We start from the raw sequence: 19,157 nt of genomic DNA, 5'->3' as shown, positions 1-19,157 counted from the left end.
TAAAATGTATGCCCATTCAGAAACTTGTACATAATTGTTCATAGCAGTTTTACTTGTAATAGTCAGTAGCTGGAAATAATCAATATGTCCTACAATAAGTGAATGGTCAAACTGTGGTACATCCATCCTATGGAATACTACTCAGTAGTAAAAATGAACTGTTGGCCGGGCACAGTGGCTCACCATGTTATCCCAGCATTTTGGGAGGCCGAGGCGGGCGGATCATGACGTCAGGAGTTCAAGACCAGCATTGCCAATATGTTGAAATCCCATCTCTACTACTAATACAAACATTACCCGGGCATGGTGGCATGCGCCTGTAGTCACAGCTACTTGGGAGGCTGAAGCTGGAAAATCGTTTGAACCTGGGAGGCAGAGGTTGCAGTGAGCCGAGACACTGCACTCCAGCCTGGGCGACAGAGTGAGACTCCATCTCAACAACAACAACAACAACAACAATAATGAACTATTGATACACAAATATCAATATTTTGGAGGAATCTCCATGGAATTATGCTGAGTGAAATAAGCCCCTAAAACATTATATACTATAAGATTTCATTTGTATGGCATTGTAGAAAAGACAAAATTGTAGAAATGAAAAAGAGATTAGTGGTTGCCAGGGGTTAGGAATGGCGGATGGGAGGAGAGTGACTATTACTAAAAATGAGTAGCACAAGGGATAGCATTGTGGTGGTGGTGATGAAAATGTTCTTTACCTTTTTTTTTTTTCTGAGAGGGATTCTCACTCTGTCACCTAGGCTGTAGTGCAGTGACATGATCTCGGCTCACTGCAACCTTTGCCTCCCGGGTTCAAGCGATTCTCCTGTCTCAGCCTCCCATGTAGCTGGGAATACAGGTGCATACCACCATGCCCAGCTAATTTTTGTATTTTTAGTAGATACGGGGTTTCTCCATGTTGGCCAAGCTGGTCTCGAACTCCTGACCTCAAGTAATTTGCCAACCTCGCCCTCCCAAAGTGCTAGGATTACAAGCGTGAACCACTGCACCTGGCCATGTTCTGTATCTTTTTTTTTTTCCGAAATATAAGCTTTATTTTAAATTTAAAGAAATATTAAAAATAAACTTTTTTTTTTTAATACAAATTATAATCAAGCACTCAAAACAATTTAGGAATGTTAAACACTAATTCTTAATTGAAAATAATGACATCCATAGAATACATCCTGGTGTTGGCCAACATGAAGTTTACTTAATATTAGTATTTCTTATATGCTTAACCATTCATCCTTCCTAAAATTCAATGTCAACAATGATTTGACTTTATAAGGTGAAGTCTTTTATGTAATTCCCTAGAGATAACCTTTTCAAATACAAAACATTTATACCACCAAGGAAATTATAAAAACATATATAAAGTATACTGAAGGATGTGATTTAAAGGCTATCTGTATATGTAGATGCGTTTAAACCTTAGAAAGTACATATACACATCAAAACACTTTCACCATTCAGATGCCATTACATTCTCTTACATTACAAAGCAAACAGCAGCTGCATAAACGTTGTTCTATTATGTATTAACTGAAAAAAATAGATACTCCACAAAAAGATTTTGAAGTCACATGGAGTGGAATGTGCCCGCATTAAGAGCAGAGCTTTTACAGGACCGCCTGATCCAGCCGGCTCCCAGCGACCACTGAAAACAGCTGCTACCCTCAGAACGACAAGATGGTCTTGTTAATGATTTCACTGGACTCTCGAATCTCATTCTCTTTGACCACCAGCAGAGGCGAAACCTGATGATGTCACCATGGGTTGGCTTGGCCAGAAGTGGATAATCTTGAAGTCGTAGACACACCTTCGAAGCATAGCAATCTTTGGTTTCTTTAATAACAATAGCAATTAATAATTCTTTTCCTCCCAGGCACAGTGGCTCACGCCTGTAATCCCAACATTTTGGGAGGCCGAGGTGGGTGCATCACCTGAGGTCAGGAGTTCGAGACCAGCCTGGCCAACATGGTGAAACCCTGTCTCTACTAAAAATACAAAAATTAGCCGGGCATAGTGTTGTGCACCTGTAATCCCAGCTACTCAGGAGGCTGAGGCAGGAGAATTGCTACAACCCAGGAGGCAGAGGTTGCAGTGAGCCAAGATCACACCATTGCATCCAGGGCAACCAGAGTGAACCTCTGACTAAATACATACATATATGCATACATACATACACACATACATACAATAATTCTTCTCCTCTTACAGCAGTTACAGCATCAGAAGGTAGCTTCATGGGTTAATTTCTCAAGAGAATACCCATTTTTTTTTCCTGCATTTTCAGCAAGGTTTTCTTCTTCTAAAACCTCAAGGGCTCTGATGCCCACTCAGCAGCCTAGTGGATTGCCACTGTATGTGGACCCATTTTCGCCTGGCTTAATGGTCAGAATTATGCCATTGTCCCACAGTACTGCAGGCACGGAGTATCAGCCTCCAGAAAGGGCCTTTCCAAGGAGGCTATATCAGGTCTGACATTTTCATGATCAACAGCCAGCCATCTACCAGTTCTGGCCAATCCTATCTGTTTTCATCAGCAATGAACAGAACCAAGCTGGGAGCACGAGATGGGATGAGGGTAAGTTAATATACCACAAAGTTTACTGTTTTTATGGAGATTCAGCTGGTCTGTTTTTCTTCCTTCCTTCCTTCCTTCCTTCCTTCCTTCCTTCCTTCCTTCCTTCCTTCCTTCCTCCCTCCCTCCCTCCCTCCCTCCCTCCCTCCCTCCTTCCCTCCCTCTCTCTCTCTCTCTCTCTCTCTTTCTTTCTTTCTTTTTCTCTTTCTTTTCCTTTCATGTATGTACGTATTTATTTATTTGACAGTCTTGCTCTGTCGCCCAAGCTGGAGTGCAGTGGTGTGATCTCAGCACAATGCAACCTCTGCATCCTGGGTTCAAATCATTAAGTGAGCCTAGGAGGTGAAGAGCAGCCTGGGAAACATAGCAAAAGGCAGGGTGGTGCATGCCTGTAGTCCCAAGGCTGAGGCAGGAGGATCTCTTGAGCCCAGGAGGTAGAGACCAGCCTGGAAAACATAGCAAAACTGTCTCTACTAGAAAAATTAAAAATATTAGTGGGGGCAGAATGGTGTGAGCCTGTAGTCAGGAGGCTGAGGTGGGAGGATTGCTTGAGCCTGGGAGGTTGAGGCCAGCCTGGTCAACATAGCAAAACCCCATTTCTACTAACAACAAGAACAACAAAAAAAATTGCGTGGGTGGGATAGCTCACCCCTGTCGTTGGGAGGCCAAGGTGGGAGGATGGCTTGAGCCCAGGAGGTCGATACCAGCCTGGCCAACATAGCAAAAGCCTGTCTCTCCTAAATAAATAAATAAATAAATAAATAAATAAATAAATAAAGTAAAAAAGAGCAGAGCAGAATGGCACATGCCTGTAGTCCTGAGGCTGAGGGGAAAGCATTACTTGAGCCCAGGAGATTGAGGCCAGCCTGGGCAACATAGCAAAACCCGGTTTCCACTAAAGAAACAAACAAACAAAGAAACAAACAAACAAAAAATAGCATAGGCAGGGTGGTGCATGCCTGTAGTCCCGAGGCTGTGGTGGAAGGATCCCTTGAGCCCAGGAGATTGAGGCCAGCCTGGGCAACATAGTGAAACCTGGCTTCTACAAAAAAAAAAAAAAAAAAAAAAAAAGCGTGGGCAGGGTGGTGCATGCCTGTAGTCTCAAGACTGCGGTGGGAGGATCCCTTGAGCCCAGGACGTTGAGACCAGCCTGGCCAACATAGGGAAACGGTCTCTATTAAAAAATAAAAAAACAAAAAATATTATGGGTGGTGGGGTGGTTCACGCCTGTAGTCCCGAGAACGAAGAAGGAGGATTGGCCAAGGCGGATGTAACCAATACCACAATCACATCACATAAGTAAGTACATTTTCCTCTCTCCAGGGCTACAGGTAAAGGATGGTAATTTTGCACACCACACTTAGATTCCCTTTCAAAAATGTAATCAGAAGTTGGAGGGCCTCGGACTGTTTTTTTCAGTTGCAACAGATATAGAAGCCACTGAAGAATGAACATCACGACTAAGTACAGCAAAGTTCCGCAAATGTGCTAGTTTGGTAAACATTGTGTCTTTCAAGTAGAAAAATCACAGATCTGACTATTTTTTTCTTCCCACAGTTCAGACTAGAATACAGATTTTTAACCCAAGATCCAGGGACGGTCTTCAGAGAGATCAATTTCCCCTGACGGCACCTGAGGACCACCCACTTTATCTCAGTGGCAACAAAGTGTGGCTGGAAGAGGAGACAATATTCTGCAATGCCACTGCCCAAGGATGATGGACCAATCAGGGCAGTTAGTGAACTCCATCTGGCCAATCAGAAGTCAGAACAGTAGGCGGGATAAGCGAAGCTCATGTGGCGACTATCAGTCCAGCCTCCAGGGACAGAACCTTCTCAAAGTGGGGGCGGAGACTCTGATTTTCCCGCCTAAAGCATCCCCAGGGATTGGCTACTTTAAGTTCAGAGTACGCGTGCTCTGACTTTCTCTCTCGATTCTTCCACGGAGTACGCACGCTCTGATTTTCTCTTTCGATTCTTCCAAAATCAGAGTAAGTATGCGCTGATTTTCTTTTTCCATTCTTCCTACCCCTCCCCTCCTCCGTGGTGCATTTGTTATCTAGTTTTAATAAGGAGTGTATATGAGGTAGGTCGCCATCTCAAATCCTTCCTGTCAGTTTCTAACTTTTTCAGGTACAGGATTTTTCCTAAGAACTCCACAGTAACTTAAGAAATTTGGGCAAGGCATGGTGGCTCACGCTTGTAATTCCAGCAGTTTTGGAGGCCACAGCTGGTGCTGGTGGATCACTTGAACCCATGAGGCGGAGGTTGCAGTGAGCCATGATCACACCACTGCATCCCAGCCTGGGCAACAGAGAGAGACGGTGTCTCAAAAAAAAAAAAAAAAAAAAAAAAAAACAACTCACTAAAATCTTTTCTCCTGGGATCAAGTGATCCTCTCGCTTAGGCCTTGGGACTACAGGCACACACCACGCTGCTTCTGCTAATTTGTTTTTTTTTTTTTTTTTGGTGTTTTAGTAGAGATGGTTTCGGTATATTGGCCAGGCTGGTCTCAAGCTCCTGGGCTCAAGCGATCCACCCACCTTGGCCTCCCAAAGTGCTGGGATGGTACAGGCCTGCTCCACCACCCCCAGCTAATTTTTTGTGTTTGCTGTAGACACGGGGGTTTTGCTATTTTTCCCAGCCTGGTCTCGACCTCCTGGGCTCAAGCCATCTGCGTGTCTCAGCCTGCCAAAGTGCTGGGATTACAGGCGTGGGCCATGGCGTCTGGCTGATTGCTGCATCTTAAAACTCCCCACATTCTCTCTTAGTGTTGGTGGGCTCTTGTAGTCTGAGATATTCTACCTCTCTTCTTCTAATAATGTGCAGATCACCCAGTAATACCCTCTAAATAGGTTCATATTAGCCATGCTCATTTCTCTTCAACAGAACAGAACCCTCCATCCCTCTGCCTGATCGGATCCATCACCAGAGAGACCATGTTATCTCTGGGACTCACTTCCCTTCCTTTATTGAATGAGTGGGGGTGTTTGAATGCCCCCACTGAATACAATTACACAGTCACTTCCCTGCCTCCGGAACAAGGGTCTGTACATCTTTCAGGGTAAGCCTAGCCCCAGGGAAACTACTAACAACAGTAGCCAAACCCCTCCCAAAGACTCAAGGCGGCTTTGCCCATAGGAAACCTGTCATCCCCAATCAATACTTCTTCCAGAGACCCCTGGCTCCCTGTTTCCATCTGACTTCTCCCCATGTCCTTACTTAGGGAGAGATAAGCCCCGGATGGAGAAATGCAGCACCTGATTCCAGGTGACAGAGTGTGGCCGGCCTTCACTGATTTCTCCCTCCAGAGGACCAAAGGTCCTGTGGCTGGAAAGTCTCAGGCTGTTTCTCTTGCAGGTCAGACTGCTCCTGGTGCCATGAATGGAGATGATGCCTTTGCAAGGAGACCTAGGGTTGGTGCTCAAATACCAGAGAAGATACAAAAGGTGAGGTGACCTGGAGAGGGTACAGTAGTGACCCAGGGTACAGTGTGGGGTGACCAGGTTTCTGAGGAGGGGAGGATAGAGATACTGGGGACAAGGAGCAGGGTCTTGGGGGAGATCTGGACCCTTGGGAGCCTCCCACCTTTGCTCTGTCATCACCTAGCATCCCTGGAGACAAGTCTGTGACAGTGCACTATATTTGGTGACTCTTATTCCATTCAGGAAGGTGGGACGAGAGCCAGCCAGCAGCATTAAAGCTCTACTGTGTGGCAGGGGAGAAGCTAGGGTAGGTCCCTGATGTTGTCTCAGTTAGCCATGGCATCAACCAGGACGGATTATCATCCCCACTTCCCAGATCCAGCACACAGGAAGCGGCTCCAGCTGAATGGCAGACATGCCTAGCTGAGTCACAGCCAGAATTCCTTTTCTTTTTTTCTGTAGGCCTTCGATGATATTGCCAAATACTTCCCTAAGAAAGAGTGGGAAAAGATGAAAACCTCAGAGAAAATCATCTATGTGTATAAGAAGAGAAAGTATGAGGCCATGAATAAACTAGGTAACAGAAAGTTCTAGGTACAGACAAGTCTGGGGACACATGAGCATCCCTCTTCCTGCTTTGGCTACTTCTTAGGCTGCAGAAAGTACCCCCCATTTTCCTTTTGTGCAGGGAAAAATCGCAAGGCAGCTTCTGGGTGTTTTGCTCTTTTGTATCCCGTCAGGGCTGAGGGCAAGGGCTGGCAACAGTGGAGCTCAGACCAGGATCCTGCACCTTTCTCTCCCTTAGGCGTCTGTTCGGATGAGTCCAAGTGTCTCTGTGGCATCCCGGCACCCCCACACTGTCCCTACCTTCCTTCTCTCAGCTTGCATCTATGTTTCTTTCTTTCTTTCTTTCTTTCTTTCTTTCTTTCTTTTTCTTTCTTTCTTTCTTTCTTTCTTTCTTTCTTTCTTTCTTTCTTTCTTTCTTTCTTTCTTTTTTTCTTTCTTTCTTTCTTTCTTTCTTTCTTTCTTTCTCTCTCTCTCTCTCTCTTTCTTTCTTTCTTTTCTTTCTTTCTTTTTCTTTCTTTCTTTCTTTGAGTCTCACTCTGTCACCTAGGTTAGAGTGCCATAGTGCAATCATAGCTCACTGCAGCCTTGAACTCCTGGCCTCAAGCAATACTCCAACCTTAGCCTCCCAAAGTACTGGTACTACAGACATAAGCCACCGTGGCAGGCCTAAGCTTGCCTCTTAAGGAATAAACATTTTGCTTCTTTCTAGGTTTCAAGGCCACCCTCCCACCTTTCATGCGTAATACAGTGGCCGCAGACTTCCAGGGGAATGATTCTGATAATGACTGTAACCGCAGGGATCAGGGTGAGTAGATGGGAAGGGGCCGGAAAGGGTCTCCTCAAACCCAACTGCTTTTCAGCTCAGCTACCTGGGAAAGATCCTCAGGCATTTGTTCCCTCACACACATCAGGGCTGAGTGAAAAAAAAAATTGCATGCAGAAACTTAACTACAGAGGCCATTCATATAAAATTTTAAAACATGCAAAAGAATAATATATTTTTATAGATAATAAGTAAATGGTAAATGTATACAAACATGAATGTGAATAAAAAGCCATCAAATTAAGGTGACTGGCTGTAAGTGGAGGAGGGAAGGCAGGGATTGGTGAGTGCTGCACAGACAGCTTCAGCCGTGACTTATTGATAGTGTATTTTGTTTGTTTTTGAGGTGGAGGTTCGCTCTTGTCACCCAGGCTTGAGCGCAATAAGGCAATCTCAGCTCACTCCAACTTTCACCTCCTGGGTTCAAGTGATTCTCTTGCCTCAGCCTCCCGAGTAGCTGGGGTTACGGGTGCCCACCCCCATACCCAGCTAATTTTTTTATTTTTGGTAAAGAAGGGGTTTCACCATGTTGGCCAGGCTGGTCTCAAACTTCCTGACCTCAGGTGATCCACCCACCTCAGCCTCCCAAAGTGCTGGGATTACAAATGTGAACTACCACGCCTGGCCTGTTTGTAGTTTTTCTAATATTCTGAATAAATAAATCAGACCTAACATAGCTGTGGGGTGATGTTGAGATCTGACTGAACTCAGTATTATTCCCTATGCTTTTCTTTGTGTCTGAAATATTTCTTTTTTAAAGGACATGTTGTTTTTCCTAAGCACTGTTAATGAATCAAAGGACAGTTAAGAAAATGTTACAAGAAAAAAGAAAGAAAGAAAGAAAGAAAATGTTACAACTGTAGATCCGCCAAAAACTTCCAGAGTTTGTTTCATTAACAGCATGTAGGTATTGGATAGGTATCTTAGGAGTTAGGAGTGAGGGTGATGAACACATTATGTAATAAAGATCGCTGTTATTCTGTATTTTATCAAAACCAAATAGCCTTCTCATTCCCAAAGAACTGATTCTCTGCGGTGAGCTGGGAGGTGAGTTTGAAAGAGTGATCCCTCATCCAACACACAGAGAGTTTTCCCACTTGTCAGTGAGGAGAGATAATATAGGGTGAAAAAGCGACAGGTTACTGGGTAGAAATCTTTGTATATTTCGGGAATATAAAGGGGACATATGTATTTGCTTGCTCTTCTGCTCTGACCACACAATTATAAGACAAGGTCAGAATGTCCAAACTGTCTCCAATAGACCTATTACTCCCCAACTAAACAGGCCAGATTCTACCATCTCCCACAATCACTATAAGAGGTCTGAAAATCCAGTGCTTGAGTATCTGCCAAGTTTTTGACATTAAAGGAGTGTCTTTATACTGAAAATATTTCAGAGCCACTGAACTAAATCATCCATGGTTCATCACACATTTAACAGCTTAATTCACATACCATAAGATTCACCCATTTCAAGTGTACAGTGATTTTCAGTTGTTGCACATCTTGAGAGAATACAGTTCAGATCCCCAAACAATCAATTTAGTTATTTGGGAAAATGTGAAAGATATGTAATGGAATAAGATGAGACTGTGATGGGGTTTAACCCCCATTTGATAAACCATGAGATGGAAAATTCTGAACTGATGCCACAGATAAATGCACCAACCATGACTAAACATAATTCAGAAGCAAATCTCAAATAATTCCTCAACAATGAGTGAACTCATAACCTTCTGTTGCAGAATGCACTCATGTGACAGAAGTCTCTCTAGAGTTTGGAAATCTTTACCAACGAAGAAAAATTCTGATGTATTCTCTTTCAGTTGAACGTCCTCAGATGACTTTCGGCAGGCTCCAGGGAATCTTCCTGAAGGTGAGTATCTCTCAAATCTAAAGGACCAGAGAACCTTTGTCTCTTCAAGGATGTGAACACTGGTAAGAGCGGGAGAATACAGCTGTGAATCCATCTGGTCCTGGACTTTTTTTGGTTGGTAGGCTATTAATTATTGCCTCAATTTCAGAGCCTGCTATTGGTCTATTCAGGGATTCAACTTCTTCCTGGTTTAGTCTTGGAAGAGTGTAAGTGTCCAGGAAATTATCCATTTCTTCTAGATTTTCCAGTTTTATTTGTGTAGACGTGTTTATAGTATTCTCTGATGGTAGTTTGTATTTCTGTGGGGTCGGTGGTGATATCCCCTTTATCATTTTTAATTGCGTCGATTTGATTCCTCTCTCTTTTCTTCTTTATTAGTCTTGCTAGTGGTCTGTCAATTTTGTTGATCTTTTCAAAAAACCAACTCCTGGATTCATTGTTTTTTGGAGGGTTTTTTGTGTCTCTATCTCCTTCAGTTCTGCTCTAATCTTAGTTATTTCTTGCCTCCTGCTAGCTTTTGAATGTGTTTGCTCTTGCCTCTCTAGTTCTTTTAATTGCGATGTTAGAGTGTCAATTTTAGATCTTTCCAGCTTTCTCTTGTGGGCATTTAGTGCTATAAATTTCCCTCTACACACTGCTTTAAATGTGTCCCAGAGATTCTGGTATGTTGTATCTTTGTTCTCATTGGTTTCAAAGAACATCTTTATTTCTGCCTTCATTTTGTTATGTACCCAGTAGTCATTCAGGAGCAGGTTATTCAGTTTCCATGTAGTTGAGCGGTTTTGATTGAGTTTCTTAGTCCTGAGTTCTAGTTTGATTGCACTGTGGTCTGAGAGACAGTTTGTTATAATTTCTGTTCTTGTACATTTGCTGAGGAGTGCTTTACTTCCAATTACGTGGTCGATTTTGGAGTAAGTACGATGTGGTGCTGAGAAGAATGTATATTCTGTTGATTTGGGGTGGAGAGTTCTACAGATGTCTATTAGGTCTGCTTGCTGCAGAGATGAGTTCAATTCCTGGATATCCTTGTTAACTTTCTGTCTCGTTGATCTGTCTAATGTTGACAGTGGAGTGTTGAAGTCTCCCATTATTATTGTATGGGAGTCTAAGTCTCTTTGTAAGTCTCTAAGGACTTGCTTTATGAATCTGGGTGCTCCTGTATTGGGTGCATATATATTTAGGATAGTTAGCTCTTCCTGTTGAATTGATCCCTTTACCATTATGTAATGGAAAACAGTATGGCGATTCCTCAAGGATCTAGAACTAGATGTACCATATGACCCAGCCATCCCATTACTGGGTATATACCCAAAGGATTATAAATTATGCTGCTATAAAGACACATGCACACGTATGTTTATTGCAGCACTATTCACAATAGCAAAGACTTGGAATCAACCCAAATGTCCATCAGTGACAGATTGGATTAAGAAAATGTGGCACATATACACCATGGAATACTATGCAGCCATCAAAAAGGATGAATTTGAGTCCTTTGTAGGGACTTGGATGCAGCTGGAATCCATCATTCTTAGCAAACTATCACAAGAACAGAAAACCAAACACCGCATGTTCTCACTCATAGGTGGGAACTGAACAATGAGATCACTTGGACTCAGGAAGGGGAACATCACACACCAGGGCCTATCATGGGGAGGGGGGCGGGGGGAGGGATTGCATTGGGACTTATACCTGATGTAAATGACGAGTTGATGGGTGCAGCACAGCAACATGGCACAAGTATACATATGTAACAAACCTGCACGTTATGCACATGTACCCTACAACTTAAAGTATAATAATAATAAATAAATTTTAAAAAAAAGAGCGGGAGAATATAAAAAAAAATGCCCTCACTGCCTCCTTCCCCCCATGTCTATCACAACACCTGATGTAGCATCGACGGCTTGATAATACTAAGAGTTGTGATCCTTAATACTTCTTTTGTTTTCATAGTGATACCAGATACTATTTTAAGCAGTTCACATGGCTTAATTTATTTAATCCTTAAGAAGACCTCTATGACGTTGTTTCTGTTGTTATCTCCAAATAATAGTCACACACTTCGGTTGTCATCCATACAAAAGCCATGTGACTTGGTGCAAATCTTCTAAGTTCTCTGAGCTCCAGATTCCTGGTCCATGCAATGGAAGTAAAGAATCGTAGTTCATGTTATAGATCATAGTTATCAGGAACATAATAAAATGAGGCTATCAGGGTACAGAGATGTTAAAGAATGTTCCTGGGGCACAGTGGCAGTGGTAGTCTAATCCAGAGCTCCAAGCCATTTAAAGCTCATTCACGTTTGCATTTGTTTATGAAGTTCAGATGTTGCTCACTAGGGCTTTACCCCATAGGGCCTGCTGGTGCTTCCATTGAGACACACACTCTCGCAACAGGAAGGACCAGCTGGCCTTTGCTCTGTAACTGGGGCCACTCACATGGCCTAAGTGTCCCTTTGACAGTTGACTCCTCCCTACTGTGAGCTCCTTGAGGGCCTTGTCTGCACCTGGGGCATCTGGTAAACCCCAGTCCCAGTCCAGGGGATCCCTCGGAGGCCCCTGAGTGAGTGATCCCACAAGTGCAGATTCAAGTCTGGTTTAGAGGGTAAAGGGATCTGGGAGTTGGGTTGCCAGTGTGGAGACCGAATTCAAAGAAGGATCCAGAAAGGTATTGATTGTTATTATTACTATATTTAAACAGTGTTTACAAGCTCAGAGATGACTTTCCCTTAGCCTATTGTATATGTATTGTTCACTATTTCATAAGCGAGGGAGCTGAATAAAAAGTAGATTAAGAGCGGGGCGCGGTGGCTTGCGACTGCAATCCCAGCACTTGGGAGGCCAAGGCGGGTGGATCACGAGGTCAACAGATCAAGACCATCCTGGCCAACATGGTGAAACCTTGTCTCTACCTAAAATACAAAGCTTAGCGGGGCGTGGTAGTGCCTGCTTGCAGTCCCAGATACTCCAGAGGCTGTCATGGGAGAATCGCTTTAGCGCGGGAGTTGGATGTTGCAGTGAGCCGAGATTGCGCCATTGCACTGCAGCCTGGCAACAGAGCGAGATTCCGTCTCAAAAAAAAAAAAAAAAAAAAAAAAAAAAAAAAAAAAAAAAGGTAGCTTAAGGTTGTTGGTCAGTGACACATCCCAATATCCCAATGCAACCAGAATTGGTATGGGCACCACCTCACTTAATTCCACATTCAGTGGTGGTGCCTTGGTAGGGTGGTATGCCATATCTGATAACTGCTTTCTTTGCTGCCTAGATTAATTTAAGCAAACCATTTCTTTACCTCTCCCTTCACTGTATTCATCTCCCAATACCATCTTTTTCAGCAGTGTTTTGTCTCCCTTCTATGTTTTTACATTTACTCTCCAGCAGCTGTCTAAGAGCTTATATGAGATCCCTTGTATTTTATAGAAGCTCTTCCTTTTGTAGACCTTGTGAATTCTTAGAATGCTGTCCTTCTTCCAATCTTCTGTATACCAAACTCTCAGTTACATGGAGATTTTTGCTGTTTGCAAGAATGTCAGTCTTAAAAGAGTGTGAAGATAAGCATTCTAGCCCTGGAAACCATATTCACATAGGCCATTCCTTTCCCGTCTAACCTTCCAGGTTTCTCCTCATTTACGCCTGTGTAACTCTTCCAGTGTTGTTGAGAACATTGATTGAGGTAATGCATGTGAAGATGCTTTGTAAGTTCTAAAGCACTATAGAAATGTGACTGATACTATTTATCTGTGACCTTCACATTATAAAGATCATGCCCGAGAAGCCAGCAGAGGAAGGAAATGATTCGAAGGAAGTGCCAGGACCATCTGGCCCACAGAACGATGGGAAACAGCCGTGCCCACTGGGAAAACCAAGTACCTCTAAGAAGATTAACAAGAGATCTGGTAAGAGGAAATAATTCGGGAACGACCCCTCTGGCTTCCCTGGCTATGTTCAGGTGTGGGGACTGGGTGTGTGGCATGGATCCCAGACAAGCCTGGGTCCAGGCTGGGCTGAGGAGCTCACCCAACTCCAGATGAGATGATAAACATGACTTCCAGAGACACAGACTGGAGTTGTCATCCATATAAAAAGCCACGTGACTTGGGGCAAGTCTTCCAAATTTTCTCAGCTCCAGATTCCTAGTCCATAAGATGGAAATAAAGAATCATAGTTCATAAATTGTTTGGAGGCATTAAATTTAATCTAGAAGTCCTGATGACATGAAAGGTGCTCAAGCAATTCTATTTTTGATAACGCGGGATAATATCTTACTCAGCTCAATGCCTGATACCCAATACAGGTGTACTTCAGAGATATTGTAGATTTGGTTCCAGACCACTGCAATAAAGTGAGTCACACACTTTTTTTTTGGTTTGGCAGTGCATAAAAACATTATGTTTTCACTATACTGTAATCTACTAAGTGTGTAATAACATGTCTAAAAATGTACATACCTTAATTTTAAAATAATTGTTTAAAACGCTAACAATCTTCTGAGTCTTCAGTGACTCCCTCTTTTTTCTGGTGGAGGATCTTGCCTCGGTGTTGATGGCTGCTGGCTGATCAAGGTGGTGGTTGCTGAAGGGTGGAGTGGCTGTGGCAGTTTCTTAAAAGAAGACAACAAAGAAATTTGCCACATCGATTAGCTCTCCCTTTCATGAAGGATTTCTCTGTAGTATGTGATGCTATTGGATAGCATTTTACCCACAGTGGAACTTCTTTAAAGTTGGAGTCAATTCTCTTTAGCTATGAAAGTCCTAGAAGGCATCTCATCCAATAGAAGGCTATTTTATCTACAATGAAAATCTGTTGTTTAGTGTAGCCACCTTCAACAGTGATCTCAGCTTGATCTTCTGGATAAGTTGCTGCAGCTTCTCCGTCAGGGTTTGCTGCTTCACCTTGCACTTTTATGTTATGGAGACGGCTTCTTTCCTTAAACCTCATGAACCAACCTCTGCTAGCTTCACACATTTCTCCTGCAGCTTCTTCACCTCTCTCAGCTTTCATGGACTTGAAGAGAGTTCGGGTCTTGCTCTGAATTAGACTTTGGCATAAGGGAATGTTGTGGCTGGTTTTGTCAAATATCCTGACCACTCAAACTTTCCCTATTTCAGCAGTAAGTCTGTTTTGCTTTCTTATTCCTGTGCTCACTGGAGTATTAGTATTATTATTTCCTTCAAGAACTTTTCCTTTGCATTCACAGCTTGCCTGTTCGATGCAAGAGGCAGAGCTTTCAGCCTGTCTTGGCTTTCCACATGCCTTCCTCACTAAGCTTAGCCATTTCTAGCTTCTGATTTAAAGTGAGAGACATGTGACTCTTCCTTTCATTTGAATAATTAGCGGCCATTGTAGGGTTGTTAATTGTCCTAATTTCAGTGTTGCTGTGTCTCAGGAAATAGGGAGGCCCAAGAGAAGGAGGAGAGATGGGGAACAGCTCATCGGTGGAGCAGTCAACACACACAACATTGGTCGATTAAGTTTGTCATCTTCTATGGGTGCAGTTCCTGGTACCCCCAAAACAATAACACAGAACAGGGTGATTATAGTCAATAATAACTTAATTGTACATTTTATAAAAACTGTAAGAGTAATTGGATTGTTTGTAACAGAAGGATAAATGGTTGAGGGGATGGAGACCCTATTTTCCATGATGTGATTATTATGCATGGCATGCCTGTATCAAAGCATCTCACGTACCCCTTAAGAATATACACCTACTGTGGACCCCAAAAATAAAAAACACGGACAGGCTCCGTGGCTTACGCCTGTAATCCCAGCACTTTGGGAGGCTGAGGCAGGCCGATCATGAGGTCAGGAGATTGAGACCATCCTGGCTAATACAGTGAAACCCTGTCTCTACTAAAAAATACAAAAAGTTAGCTGGGTGTGGTGATGGGCGCCTGTAGTCCCAACTACTTGGGAGTCTGAGGCTGCAGAATCGCTTGAACCCAGCAGGCAGAGGTTGCAGTGAGCCGAGATTGCTCCATTGCACTCCAGTCTGGGCGACAGAGCCAGACTTTGTCTCAAAAAAATAAAAAAAATAAAAAAGTAAAAAGTAAAATTATTTTAAAAGATTAAAAAACAACAAAAACAATGGCAGTAATAATATCAAAACTCACTGATGACAGATCACTATAACAGATATAATAATAATGGAAAAGTGTACAATTGATGAGAGTTTCCAAAAAAAAAAATTGCAGCATCTGTGAAACACTATGAAAATGTGGTGCAATAAAAAAAATGTATGCCTGTGTGCCCTTAATAAACACATGCTGAATGAAAGGAGGTATGGGTGGATGTTCCCATAAGTGAAGAGGCTGGGAATCTAAACTTGACAACAGAAGGAGCCAGAAGCTAAAACTTTAACTGGCATTTGGCGTGTGTTGTTGTGGGTCTAAGGTCTCAGACTCTAAGCCACAGAATGAAAAACTGGATAAAGAAGGCCCATGGCACTTGGGAGGGCGGAGGCATCTACGTTTTTGGAGAAAACAGAGCCTAACACTCTCCAGCCTACCCAACCCTCATCTTCCAACTGTTCCCCATCATAGGACCCAAAAGGGGGAAACATACCTGGACTCACAGACTGCGTGAGAGAAAGCAGCTGGTGATTTATGAAGAGATCAGCGACCCTGAGGAAGATGACGAGTAACTCTGTAAGTGAACCTTCGGCTCATCCCCCACATCCCTGCAGATGTGCTCTTCTGTTGTGGTACTGGTATCCCATCTTACCACTTGTTTCCCAAATCATTCCCTTCTCATAATTTTCTAGGGTACAGCATTGAGGCTGAATGATGAGATTTCCCATGTTTTGTTTTGTTTTGTTTTGTTTTGTGTTTTTCTCGGAGTATCCCTTTGTGGCCCAGGCTACAGTGCAGTGGCACGATCTCGGCTCACTGCAAGCTCCAACTCCCGGGTTCACGCCATTCTTCTGCCTCAGCCTCCCCAGTAGCTGGGACTACAAGCACCCGCCACTACGCCTGGGTAATTTTTTTTTTGTATTTTTTAGTAGAGAAGGGGTTTCACCGTGTTAGCCAGGATGGTCTCGGTCTCCTGATCTTGTGATCCGCCTGCCTCGGCCTCCCAAAGTGCTGGGATTACAGGCGTGAGCCACCATGCCTGGCCTTTGCAAGCTCTTTCTACTTCCTGCCCTGTATATCCAGGGATCCTCCCTACCCAGGATGCTGTGGACTCCCAAACCCCAGGTCAGCCCTGAGATGTGGGCCACACCTTCCTCTAGCCTAGGAATGGATAAACCAGGCGAGGAAGTCACTGTGGCATGTGCAGATGGTTCACTTCGAGGAACCGTGGAAGGCCTGTGCAGGTCCTGAGGTAGGGCAGAATCGGAGCATGCAGGATCTGCAGGTCAGGAGGAGATGAGATTAAGTTGTGACGCGGAGGGAACTCACTGCCACTTACTTTCCTTCTCTCTTCTCGCCTCAGCCTCAGAGATATGACACATGCCGATGATGAGAAGCAGAACTTGGTGACCTTTCATGAACATGGGCATGGCTGCGGACCCCTCATCATCAGGTGTATAGGAAGTGGAAGCAAGTGTTCACAACAGTGAAAAGTTGAGTGTTATTTTTCTTAGTGTGCCAAGACTTCGATGTTAGCGTTTCCGTTGTATATTCTTACAGTGTGCCATTCTGTTAGATATTAGCGTTTTCATTGATAAGCAAGATATACTTAACGCATATTTCGGTTTGTGTATCCACGCACATACCTTAGAAAACAAGTATAGTCAGGTAATCTCCACATAGAACAACACTGCTCTCCTCTCCCCCGAGATGTGACTACTGAGGACAAGTCTGAGTGTTTAATGTCAGATTTTCTCCTCTGCATTTACAAACCACACACACACACACAGACACTAAGTACCACTATAAGCATCTCCCATCTGCTTTTCCCCATTGCCATGCGTCCTGGTCAAGCCCCCCTCACTCTGTTTCCTGTTTAGCATGCACTCCCCTCATCTGATTCCCTGTATCAGTCACTAACAGTTAATAAAACTTTGCAAAGTTCCCCAGTTGTTTGCTCCTCTCATTATTGTGCATACAGAGCTGTGCACAATGTGTATTTCTTTAGAAAAGATTCTTAGAAGTGGAATTGCTGCGTCAAAGGAGTCATTTATTCAACAGAAACCTAATGAGTGCATCCTCATGCTGAGCGCTGTTCTAGGTGCTGGAGAGACATCAGGGAACAAGGCAGACAGATGTTCCTGACCACCATTCTAGTGGAGGATGTTTCCAGTTGTTGGGTTTGTTTGTTTGTTTGATTGTTTTTTCTAGAGAAAGAGTCTTGCTCTGTCCAGGCTAGAGTGCAGTAGCATGATCATAGCTCAATGCAGCCTTAAACTCGTGGGCTCAAGCAATCCTCCCACCTCAGCCTCCAGAGAAGCTGTGACTACAGGCATGCAACATCATGACCCACTAATTTTTTTTAAGGTTTTGTCAAGAAAATCTCTCCATGTTACCCAGGCTGGTCTTGAACTCCTGGGCCAATGCGATACTCCCACCTTGGTCTCCTAAAGTGTTGGGATTATCAGCATGTGCCACCGCGCCTGGCCTCCAGTTTTTATTTTGATAGAGACCATACACTTCAGTCCTGGAGCAGGATTCTGCAGCAGGTGGTTGGGCATCTTGGCCTTTGCTCGCTGAATGATTTTCGGGTTCAAGGTCCGGGATGGTCCACTGGGGAGTATGTGGGAGGAGACACAGATGAAATCGTCATCTGGGGAACGTGGAGGAATGAGGAAGATGCGTGCACTGTAGACCCTGTGATGGAAGGGAATAGAAGAGTCCACTTAGTCTCCATGCAGGGGAGCAACGGTGGGAAAGTCCCCTGGACAGAAGCATGAGACTGCCCATCAAGGGTCTCACCAACCAAGGGTCTGGGGGCTGGGGTGGGGACGATGATTGGGGGATGGGACAGTTCTTTCTCACAGGTACCATGGCACAGTGCAGAGGGGAAACAGTTGTGGGGAAGGGAAGGGCAGAGGGGAATCTATTTTAGAACAAATCATTGTGTGTGAATGGAGACATCAAAGCTCCATTCACACACAACGGACTTGAAACACCAGCCCCAGGTGGAGGCAGGATTGGAGCTGTTTTGACTGTCCATAACCCATCACCTTGGCCTCCTGGTTCTCCCCAGCCTTTGAAGGAGGACACTATCATCATTATGCCTATATGATAGATGAGAGACGGAGTCCCAGACAGATGGTAGGTGTCTTGTCACAGGTCCCACAGCTGGCAGGGGCAGAAGGAGCTGAGTTTGGAGCTCACTGACTCTAGAAACATTAAGGAGGACAGGCGTGTGTGATGGAGGGAGGGAGAATTGAACAAGTCCCGGGTTCTGCCCCCAGTCACAATGTAGAGGCTGTGGTTTCATTTACCGAAGACAAGAAGCCGTAGGAGAGAGAGAGTGCAGGGAGGGAGAAGCAGTCATGGTCATAGTGGGGACAGTGGGAGACAGATATGCAGGGTGGGCAGAAGGGCAGGCAAAGAAGCAGGGGAGACTCAAGGCCAACTGTGGGCTGTCAGAGCCACCAGAGGGACAGGGTGCCAGGAAGGAGGTTGTGGGGCTCCAGGAGCAGCAGAAGTTCCCCAGATCTGTGAGCATGCCCTGCCTGGCACTGCAGGAAGAAGTGGCTGCCACCCAGGTCAGTGTGGACGTACCTCTACCTGTGTCTCAGAGGAAACAAATTCTATTTTATCCCAACATAGTTCTGTATTACACAAATGTGACATTCGGCTACCAGATATTGAGTGTCTTAACCTCCATGCAAATAGAGGAGAGGGTACCCCAAAAGAGATACTGAAGGATTTGATTTTTCTTTCTCCCTGGGATGATGGGATCCATAAGTTGGGTCTCCCAGCCCACAA

General features: G+C 44.2%; 1 protein-coding gene and 1 pseudogene across 5 annotated transcripts; one reads left to right on the top strand and one right to left on the bottom strand.

Moving 5' to 3' along the window:
* Positions 1 to 1,679: 1,679 nt before the first annotated feature.
* LOC126945762 (ornithine aminotransferase, mitochondrial-like) lies at positions 1,680 to 4,606 on the bottom strand (annotated as a pseudogene).
* LOC126945626 (putative protein SSX9) lies at positions 4,458 to 17,295 on the top strand. Of its 5 annotated transcripts, none has more exons than XM_050775718.1 (8): positions 4,458 to 4,499; positions 5,947 to 6,035; positions 6,474 to 6,588; positions 7,288 to 7,383; positions 9,228 to 9,277; positions 13,040 to 13,175; positions 15,822 to 15,926; positions 16,714 to 17,295. In XM_050775718.1, exons 2-7 carry the CDS (start codon positions 5,967 to 5,969, stop codon positions 15,920 to 15,922), a joined length of 567 nt encoding a protein of 188 aa, XP_050631675.1. In that variant the 5' UTR covers positions 4,458 to 4,499; positions 5,947 to 5,966; the 3' UTR covers positions 15,923 to 15,926; positions 16,714 to 17,295. The 5 variants fall into 5 exon arrangements, with proteins under 5 accessions (XP_050631675.1, XP_050631674.1, XP_050631673.1 ...); XM_050775717.1 differs by having other exon boundaries at positions 4,470 to 4,577; XM_050775716.1 differs by lacking the exons at positions 4,458 to 4,499; positions 16,714 to 17,295 and adding an exon at positions 14,666 to 14,735 and having other exon boundaries at positions 5,953 to 6,035; positions 15,814 to 15,922.
* The last annotated feature ends 1,862 nt before the right edge of the window (positions 17,296 to 19,157 follow it).

This window comes from Macaca thibetana, chromosome X (assembly GCF_024542745.1).
Source record: "Macaca thibetana thibetana isolate TM-01 chromosome X, ASM2454274v1, whole genome shotgun sequence".
Taxonomy (NCBI): domain Eukaryota; kingdom Metazoa; phylum Chordata; class Mammalia; order Primates; family Cercopithecidae; genus Macaca; species Macaca thibetana.
This window is presented reverse-complemented; position numbering and strand designations above follow the sequence as displayed.

What these genes read in the sequence shown, in the direction of transcription:
- LOC126945626 (XM_050775715.1), top strand. Translation starts at nt 5,967, where the DNA reads ATGAATGGAGATGATGCCTTTGCAAGGAGACCTAGGGTTGGTGCTCAA. An exon ending in TACCAGAGAAGATACAAAAG is followed by an intron (nt 6,036 to 6,195) that starts GTGAGGTGACCT and finishes GTCATCACCTAG; the next exon opens with CATCCCTGGAGACAAGTCTG. An exon ending in TGAGGCCATGAATAAACTAG is followed by an intron (nt 6,589 to 7,287) that starts GTAACAGAAAGT and finishes GCTTCTTTCTAG; the next exon opens with GTTTCAAGGCCACCCTCCCA.